Source organism: Capsicum annuum, chromosome 12 (genome assembly GCF_002878395.1).
Source record: "Capsicum annuum cultivar UCD-10X-F1 chromosome 12, UCD10Xv1.1, whole genome shotgun sequence".
Classification (NCBI taxonomy): Eukaryota; Viridiplantae; Streptophyta; class Magnoliopsida; order Solanales; family Solanaceae; genus Capsicum; species Capsicum annuum.
Window position 1 is genome coordinate 205546185 of NC_061122.1, and position 10621 is coordinate 205556805.

General features: G+C 35.4%; 1 protein-coding gene across 1 annotated transcript; it reads right to left on the reverse strand.

Annotated features, from left to right (window-relative positions):
* Positions 1–426: 426 nt before the first annotated feature.
* On the reverse strand, positions 427–4767 carry LOC107850654 (transcription factor bHLH143). The gene is made up of 4 exons (XM_016695337.2): positions 4544–4767; positions 2684–3314; positions 2422–2574; positions 427–2315 (listed from the first exon to the last, which is right to left on the reverse strand). The coding sequence occupies exon 4, from the start codon at positions 2296–2298 to the stop codon at positions 1213–1215; it is 1086 nt and encodes a 361-aa protein (XP_016550823.2). The 5' UTR covers positions 2299–2315; positions 2422–2574; positions 2684–3314; positions 4544–4767; the 3' UTR covers positions 427–1212.
* Positions 4768–10621: the final 5854 nt, after the last annotated feature.

Here is a 10621-nt window from a genome sequence, read left to right on the forward strand (position 1 = left end):
ATCCCTAAGGGATAACTAATCCCAGGATTAGTTTTAGAATGAGCTTATCCCATGTTTGTTTGGGATAAAATTGCAGAACAGCTTATCTCGAGATTAGGTATCTTGGGATTGTAGTGTTATTTTTACCCCACATTGAAGGTGGAATAACAATCCCGGGATAACTTGATCCCCAATCCAACGAGCCCCTAGTGCACAATGCAAGGATGCTCAACACAAGATTCATCACATAACTGGAAGAATATTGGTGACTCACCTTGATTTATCGATGATGGCTGATCTTGGTTTTATCGACGATCACTGCTAACAGCTAAACCATGAGGGTGTTTAACTAAAAGGAAAGGAATAACACTCCTTACCAAGATTTCAAGATTCTATGCACCACATCATTATCTCTAGCAGAACAAAAACATTCACGCCGCGGCAAGAGACGATCATAAAGACATAATCAACACAAAATACAGTTTACATTGGCTATTCGAACAAATGATACATACATGGAATGAAACTAGTAACGTTTTGGACAACAAGCTCCACACCATGATCACATGGTGGAGTAATTCTTAGCTAGTTATATGGCAATAGTGGAGCAACAAATACCTAATGCAACAGCTAAAACAAAGACAGCATCACCACTGCAATTGCTGCCATGAAGCACGAAAGGAAAACAGCATAGGGTTGCAACTTGACAAAGAACAAAGGGAAACGAGCAAGAGACGGGTCTGGAACCCAAAATGCCAGCAAGCGCAACAACTTCTGGAGGATCCTACTGAGGTATAAGTCATCTGCTCCAGCAAGCGCAACAACTTCTGGAGGATCCTACTGAGGTATACGTCATCTGCTCGTTAACACATAGCTAAGAAGTGTGCAAATGCTTTCCCGAAAGACTGAATAACATTTCCCTTTCGCATCATGAAATGAACTCAGTTTAACCTCCCCATTTCAAACCATGATAAGGCGTGTACCCCTTATGCATATAAGATAAGAATGAGACAAGACTAAAGATTTCAAAAGCACAGTAACTACTTCAATAGGATGTGGATTTAAGAAGCCATAAAGGTCTTCAATCTAGTTTGCTGGCTTGACATTCAGCAAAGTCCTCTTACCACGTCTGAGCTTACTTCTGCTTATTTATTCACAAAAACATACATCAGAACATTATGCCACGAGTACCAATATTACTAGTACTCTAACTATTCAGCGGGAGCATAAAGTTCAAAGAGTATCAAGTCCTAGAGACTTGACTTTCACCTTCAAGGATCTCAAGTAACAGATTGCTTCGTCAATGACATCAACCGAATCTTTTCCTTCCCCTCCAGGGATCATTTTCTGCAAAATGCTTATCGTCTCAAGAATTTGATCTTTTCTTGGCCTCTTTTTCCCAGATGGAGAAACCAATTCTGAAATTTGCTTATGACTGTTGTTACAACTGGATTGTGCATCATCCTCTAAGTCAGAACAAGTAAATGGTTTTGCAGAGGTTGCAGTATCCACGGGTGATGGTATATCAGAGCTACCATCTAACCGCTTACGCCTTTTGCTTGGCCATTCTGAACTAACTACTTCTTCACCCATCTCATCAAGCCACGGTGGCATATCATGAGCTGTCATAGCACTAGGTGAGTGACCTGTGCTTGTTTCTTCACCACCCTCAGAATAACCATCATCATCATCTGAGTAGAGTAGCGCATTCAATTCTTCAGTATCCTCATGCAATTCACTATCCACATCATCTCTATGGTTTTCTTCATAATAGTCACCAATGGAGTAATGCCTAGATGGACAAATTCCATTCTGTAAAATCTGTGCACCTTCCTTAATCAGATTACAAGGCGCAGCGGGTTTTGGATGCCAAAGGGGAAGGCATTGTACAGGAGTACCATTTGGAGAACTGTAAAGTAAAGTTGTTTGATCACCAGATTGATCAAAAACAAGAAATGTTTTTGGCGCGGATTTAAGTCCTGCATGGGGTTCTTCGTTGCCTCCACAACAGTCAACTGATTGCAGGGCAAGCTTCTCTTCCACTATAGTGCTCAATACAGGAGCAAAACCCTGATGCAACTGTGGCAAACAGTAGAACCAATTGTGAGCTTCAGTTGGCTGACTTCCCTTTGATTCTAGCAGCCCGGAAAATGAGAAGGAAGAATCCCCTTTCACTGGAATCTCATTTGAGTATGGAGTCATGTACATAGGAACAGAATTCTGCTGCCCAATATTGAGTCCACGACCAGAAAAGTTCGAATGGGCAGATTGTAGATCAGGATACTGGTGACTGAACCAAGATATGAAGTCTTTTTCCATTCAACTACAACAATCACCTAATGATAAAACCAAAGAAACATCCAATGAACCAGATGATCTATATGTAAGAACTTAATCTTCAAAATTAAAAATTTCCCAGAACAGAGATATTGCAAAACTTACCAGTTCTAAATAACCGAGGTAATACAAATGCTGATTATTTCTTGTAGACTTGAGAAAGAACAGAAAATCGAAAAATTCCAACTTCACTACGATGCAGTTACGAGAAAGATAAAACTACGTGACAGGCTTCAACAACTGTCTGAAATATTCAGCCTGAAATAAACAAGAAAAGAAATTAGCTTTTTAAACTCTAAGATCAAGGATACAACAAGACACTAATATTGAAATATTATTCAAAATTCCGAAAACGACAAACACAAACCTGGCAATCTTGGAGAGGTTGAAAGCATGCTATGACTCTAACAACTATGGTGGCACACCCCGCAATTCCATTTTCATGTTTTAATGCCCGAAATCTTGTCTGGCCAGCTGCTTGGCACACCATAACTACTTGTTCCAACCCTTCCACTCAAGACAAGTACAACACCGCAAATCTTCCAGCAGAACAATAAAAAGGACAAGCGATTTCAAAAAACTCCTGAGTCTTTCTATTAAACTCTACCTATCTCCTAAAAGAAACGACAAAGAAAACCACACCCCTGAATAAACTTGAACAGCTAACGCTAATATCCCTGATTAACCAGGAAAGACACGGATAAAGCAAGTCTCAGATAATACTGAGAACGTAGCACGGTATAACAATGAAATGTGTGGATCCCATGGAAGATTACTGGCAAGAATATGAGTTTCGGGGGTGAAAAAAAGACAAACTGATCAAGATTTCACAAATTAACTATTTTCTGTAATAGGTACTCTACAGAATTACATGACAATACAAGTTCAAGGAGATGACTTTCCGATAAACATCAACAGAAAAACAGCAACACAGCATACTGTCCCTCACTTTAGACAAAAAAAATCTCAGATTATTGTCTTTCACCAACTGTAAGCTCCTGTAAACAACACCATATGCAACATCAGTTTAGAAGTCAAGAACAACATATGAAAACATGTTATGAGAAAATAAAGTTTAGGAATCATGTAATAGCACGCCTAATTATTACAGTACTTATTAGGACAAAGATTTGTACTTTTGTTTTTTTGCTTTTTGCTCCGTTAATCTTTGTACCTAATCAATCTTTTTTTCAAAGGTTTACAAGTCATAAATTAAGGCAGTAATTAACCATGCTACTACTTCTTAATTTATGGCAAGCATATAAAGTACTGTAAAAATTGTATCTTGGAAACATCAGTTTGAATAAAGGGGCGTTTGGCCATGAATTTTTCTTACCTTTTCCGAGAGTTGAACCACGGAAAAAACATTTGACCTTAGAAATCCAAAAAAAATCCGAAATTTCAAGAACTTCAAAAAACACGAAAAGTTAATTCTTACTTTTTTTGCTCCAAATATCTCACAAAAGTTCAAAAAGAACCCCAATTTGTATTCATGGCCAAACATAACTCCAATTTTCAACTATCATTTTTTACTTTAAAAACAAAAACTAGTTTTCTTTAAATAGTTGCACTTTTCATGGTCGAACACCCCCTTGGATTTACTCTTTTCTTTTCGAAATCTAAAGGACACAAGTTCAACCATCAAAGTAATTGCAACAACCCAATGCATTTAAAAACATTATCGTACCAATTCTATAAAGGGTTGTTTGTACACAGGATAAGGTGAGATCTCGAGATTAATCATCAGATAAAATTTATACGGTATAAATGTATCCAAGCATAATCATGCGATATCCCACCTTATCCCATCCAACTTGGGATTGAACTAAAATCCTAGGATAATTTAGTCTGCTTACCAAATGACCCCTAAGAACACAGTACAATAGCCTTTAAAACAACCGGACTTACTTCAATATTGTTATTTTCTTGCAACCAAACATGACAAACGAAAAAGCAAGAAATTTCAGCTGAAAATCATTTCACATAATTATCTACTAATATCTATTATTTCTCAAAAAACAACAGTATAGCAATCTTGTACAATTTTCCATAGATCTTAATGAAACATACACTAGAAAACACAAGAAAAAGAAAACCATAAAATCAAGAATTCAGAAACCCAATAATTAAAACACAAATCCCATGTAGTCAAAAATAGTGTTACATGGCAAATAGTAAAAAAAAAAAAAAATAACACTGTATATTATTAAGAAAATTAGGGACTTACAGCGAATGAAAATTGTAGCAAAATCCAAATTGATTATAATTAAGTATCGAGAAAGAGCAGATATTTTGGAGATTGAAAGAAGAGTGAATAGATAATTTTATAGAGAGAGATGGGAAGTAGAGTCGAGTCAAATAAAAGATAAGGTGTGGAGAGTAGACGAGTAGTAATATAGACTTAGGTATAAAAAATATGAAATGATGAAAAGAAATAAATAAAATAAAGGTTGTTTAGCTTTGTTTGATGAAATTAATTGCTTTCATGCGTGCGAAATCTTGCCACCTTTTTCTTCCTATCTTTTTTTTTTCTTTTTTTTGAGGGGGAGAGGGGCGCCTAGACGTACTTCATTTGTTTTTTACTTTAAAATATTACTTGGTCATATATTAAACATTTTTTTTTTATTGATTTTTGAAGATGAATTTTCAAGTTAACAGTGGTGAGTGTTGATTAATTAAGAAATCTCACATTTAAAAGATGAGAGTTGCGAAAATGAGAAAGTTGAGGTGAATGTATAGGTACATTAGAAGAGAGAAAGATAAGAAATGAAAATATACACGATAAGGAGGTGTAGTGACGGAATAAGAAAAAAAAACTGAGATAATTCGAGCATGTGAAAGAGAAGATGTGGATGTCAGTAAGGATGTGTAAGGTTGGCAATGATGGAGTTAATGAGAAGCAAGGGCCAATCGAAAAAAGTCTTGAGGTAAGGTAATGAGACAAGACATGACGCACCATCAATTTATCAAGGACATGATCTTAAATAGGGGATATAAAATACGAAAATTATGATTAGAAGATTAATAGATAGAACATTGTGTGTTGTATCATTGCATTCCAGTAACATTAATACTAATCTCGCTTGCCCATAAATTTTTATTAATATATGTTATTTTTTGTTTCAATTATCATATTAATTTGAAGTTATTGTTCCTTTTTTCTAAATGATGCTATGTCTATTTTATGTCTATATGTGTTTTTATTTTTATTTTTAGATTGTTTTGTTATGAGTTACTTGAGTCGATGGTCGTTCAAAAATAATCTATCTTAACGAAATAGGATAAGATCTGCATACACCCTATTCTTCCTGTACTCCACTTAGGGATCATTTGGTAGAGTATATAAGAATAATGGTGAATAAGATGTCTTAGTAATATATGTATTATTAATGCAAGTATTAGTATTGCTGGTATTAGTTATACAAACATCATTTCTTATAAAGTGTTTGATATAATGTATTAAAAATAATATATACACTAAAAAAGAGAGTTTAGCGACGAAATTTACTGACAGATTCAGTTCCATCACTATATAGCGATGGATTAGCAACGGAACAATCAATTTTGTCGCATGCATAGCAAGTCCATTTTTATTTATGCTATTAGCAACGAATACTCTTCCATCGCTGAATAATGGCAGAAAAAAGACGCCTAAATGTAGTGATGGATTTAGCAACAAAAATGTGTGACAATTTTAATTATTTTGTAGCAACAGATTTAGCGACGGAAAAATCGTCGGTAAGCTTCAAATTTATATTTTCGAAATTTTATTTATTGTAGTGATCGAATAATCCGTCAAAATAATTATTTTTAAATTTTTAATTAAAAATAAAATATATAAAGGGTAAAAAGGGATCGGCGTCTAGGGCTTTCATTCAATTTCAGCTCTCTCTTTACTGCTTTCTCTCTCTACAACAAAATGCACGAATTGAAGGTCTTTTGAGGGCATTTCTGCACGAATTGAAGGTCAAGCTTACAATCTCTACACGAATTGAGGCATTGAAGGTATTTGCTTCCATTCTGTACACGAAAAAACTTGTATTTTGTTAATTTTTTGAGTTTGTTTTAAATTGTTGTTCATATTCTAGCTTGAATGAGTTTTAACTTATCATTTTTTTTAAGGGTCAGTTTGTTTTTTTGTGTTTGTCCGTGATTTTACTTTACAATGGATGAATTTGTGATCTTTTTGATTTAATTTGCTTTATGACTGAGTCTAGGGTGCATGTAATCTGTAGGGGTTAGGGTTTATGCAAGCATTTGGGGCTAGTATTTATTTGTGTGATATCTAAAACTTGATAGTTGACTGTTTGGGGTTAGGGTTTATTTCTGTAATTTTAATGATATCTGATATTTACGAGGCTTAAAATCGTCTCATTTCTGATATGTTCATCTCTTGATGTATATAATTTTCTCATTTTCTCAATTTATGTAAATTATTTTTTTTTAAAAAAAAAAAGATTGTCAGGTGGCTTTAAAAGGATGCCTTTGATATTTCAATATAAAGTACTTTGGGAAGAATCAAGTCTAGGCTTCAAGAAGTAGCAGCTCGGTAATTGTTTCACAGTACCAATTTGCATAGTAGTAGAAATATTTTCCTACATTCACTTAGATAATTCAAATATCAGTCACAAACTGTTGTTTTAGTCTCAGCTTCCAAACTTAAAAAGGAAGAGTCATTTTATTAAAGTCATTTAGCTAATAAAATGTTGAATATTTTATCCAAATGATGGGGTTAAGATAACAACTTTATAGAGAGAGACATTGTTTGTAATACCCCAAAAAATCCAAATTAATATTACAGTCATGTTCCAAACTCATGCAAAATATATTGTAGTTCTTTGATAGTTTTATGAGTGAGTTTGATGTATATTAAGGCCTCAAATAAATATCAGCTATTAGACGAATCAAAATATTCCTTACCGATTGAGTTTTTGAGAAAAATGTTGCTATAGTCAACTTCAAATGAGCCTATCTTTTATTCTACTGAAAATTTTCCAGATCAAGACTAACCAAATGATAGAAAATTGAATTAGGTTTCCAACAATACCAATTTCGCCCAAATTCGATATACGGGTGACAAGTTATGGCACTTTTAGTGAAAAATAGTAGTCCAACGTGATAAGGTCGTATCGCGGTGATAGCCAAAATCACTTTCATCCTTTTTCAGTGGTGCACCGATATAACGTCACGTCGCGCCAAGAGTCAAATTCACATTCAGTAAGGCACCGCGTCGCGCCAAGGTGCCAGTTCGGAATTGTCTATTTCCAGTGGCGCAGCGCTATAGCACCGCGTCGTGCCGTTAGACAAAATAGGGATTGTCCTTTTTCAGTGGCCCAACGCGATAAGCACCGCGTCGCGTCGGAGCCAAAAATCGAGATTTTCCAGTTTTACGATTTAATTTCCAGTTACCTTTTGATCTTTTCTCATGGCCCCAAATCCGTCCAAAACACGAAATTAAAACCCTAAAGGGGCATTATGTTCCCCATTACTCATAATTCACTCAAAGAAACTAATCTTCTCTCGAGAACAAGCCCTAGCCTTCAATATTCAAGATCAAATCTCAAGAAAACCCCCAAGAACTCTTACGAATTCATCAACCCGGGTATGTTAAATGTTCATCCCTGGATCCCTTCCACCCATGGAGTTCAAGTATCCAATTTTAAATTCAAAGTTGTGATCTTTTACAAGTTATTATGATTTTTAACCATAAATTCCCATGAATCTTGATTCTATACCACGTTTACATAAAATTATTGTTATTATTAAACTCCACACGTTTGAATAATGTTATTTGCTAATTTAAACCATAACTAGTGATGTTGATGTTGAAATCATGCTATTACTACAAGCTTTAAACTATTCGCATGTTTAGCTTACACTACGTATATCAAGTATTTGATGAAATGCCTAAAAGAATGAATTTTGAATAAATGCTTTCATATTATGTCCCCAAAGTTTTAGTACTATTTTGCTATTATTGCTATCGAGTCCTAAAGATTGTGAATACCCAAAAACTTAGCTGTTTACTTAGCCTCAGTATCTTCAGAATAGTTTTAGACTTGTTATGAGCAGTATCAGTCCAGTCAGTTATCATGATCAGTTAAATTTAAAATAGTTTAGTATTCTGAGTTAGTTCAGTTGGGAGTGGGATTTAGCATCGAGCGAGTGCAGGGATGGTGGCTTCCCCATCAGATAGGCGGAGTCGTTAGTAGAAGTCAATGTACTCCATAACTACATAGCCAATGTAGGATTTGAGGATTCACCCGTTAGTTCAAGCTTGACTACCTCCTAGGAGTCACTCGTCAGTTTAGGCTTGACACTCTTAGTCCTTCATGACAGCATTTCAGTGGATCCACACAGCAAGTATTAGAACCCGTGGCACGGTACTGACACCCTTCTAACTGGGGTCATACGTTGGACCCCAAATTGCTCATTAGACCATGTCGGTTAGATGATAGCTCCTACAGTTTAAGTCCAGTAATCAACTCAGTAATTCAGTTTTAGTTTTTCTTGACCATAGCATACAAATATCATTTATTCGTGTATCAATACTTAGTATTTTAGTTTATAGATTATATTTAAACATGTTTTTTGATTGGTCATGCATTCTCAGTATTTATAAATTTTATTGTATTCTATTCAGTATGTCATATTATTCATCAGTAAGTTATTACTCAAGTACATGAAAGCATGCATATCAGCCTACCTCATTGTAATTCCCCGAATCTGGTACCCAAAATGCCACACGATGCTCATGACCCCGAAGGACCACAAGCTAACCCATGACTGATATCTGTAACTGAGCACTGCATAACATACTGTATAAATGCAGAATAAAAGGCTGAAAAGCAATAAGGTTCCAAAATCTGTTAAAACATAACATCTGGAGATACGATATATCAATACCAAAACAACTGAAATAACTGTCTAAACATGCTAGTCTGAAACCCTCTAAACTGTCTGAATAAGGAGTTGATAGGACATATCCCCAACTAATTAAAAACTACTGAAATAAACTAAGTACTGAAAGAATAAAATAGTTAACTAATAATATCCTTGAATAATGAGGACTCACTGCTAGTCTGTCTTCTAAACGGCTGATCTGCTAAGGATGCTATGGAGCTCGTGTTTCTGAACCTATGGTATAAAACACCATAGCATAAAAGAAAAGTATGCGTCAGTACGTGAGATTGTACTGGTACGCAAGTGAGGTAAGTTGAATGCAAAGGTTCATATGCATGAACTATAACTGACTGACATGAACACAAACATGACTACGTGAGGATACATGCATGAATACGTGAACTGTAACTGAAGTTATGATAATAATGAATCTAAATACTAATAACATAAGTTTTGAATTAATTGAATGACTGTGTCTGACAGTCCTGATTCTAATGAAACTAGCTGAGTTCCGTGCTGAACTGTGTGACTGTATCTAACAGTCCTGAATTTGAAGAACTATCTAAGTTCTTTTACTGAGACTGAGACTAAGACTGTGGAAGATAGTCATATAATCAATATTTCCCTAATAAACTATTATAGCCGAGTTGGGGTCCAATTTGTAATCCCAATTGGAAGGGTGTCAATACCGTGCCACTGGTAAGGACAAGCTGTGAGTGACCCTCAACTGGCAGTGTCCCCAAAGGAGAATGGCGGGACCCTCATCTGGTAGTGTTGATCAAACTCATCAACCCTCAACTGACAGTGTTGATATCTCAACCTATGCTGGCTACATAGTTCTGGAATGCAGGGATTGCTTACCCTCTACTATCAGTATATGCCCTCGTCCTTGGGTTTACTTGGTGCTGAATCCTACTCTCAATTGATTATACTGAACTGATTATACTGAGATAAACTGGACTGAGTCCATTGAGTTCTGTGGACTAATGAAATGTTACTGAATTCTATTAACAGACTGAGTTCATGAGATTACTGAGTTTTCCTGAGTCATGAACTGACTAAATTCAACTGATCATGGCGTGACTGAGATTATCATGAAACTAACAATGGCTCTAGGCACACAGCTAAATTTTTGGGTATAAATACCTCCAGGACTCGATAGCATAAAAGTAATTCATGGAACAAGTTCGAAAGAACAACAATGGCTACACATATATCTATAATTCATTGACTAAGAAATCTCATCAAACACTTGACATGCATTAACTTGTACAGGAATGGAGATTTCATACTATCATACTATGATGGCACTTTTTCCTTCACAAAGGCATTTAATCAAACATATGGGGAGCATACTTTGGTTATACCATCATCAATGTATCTAATTATCATGGTTGCATAA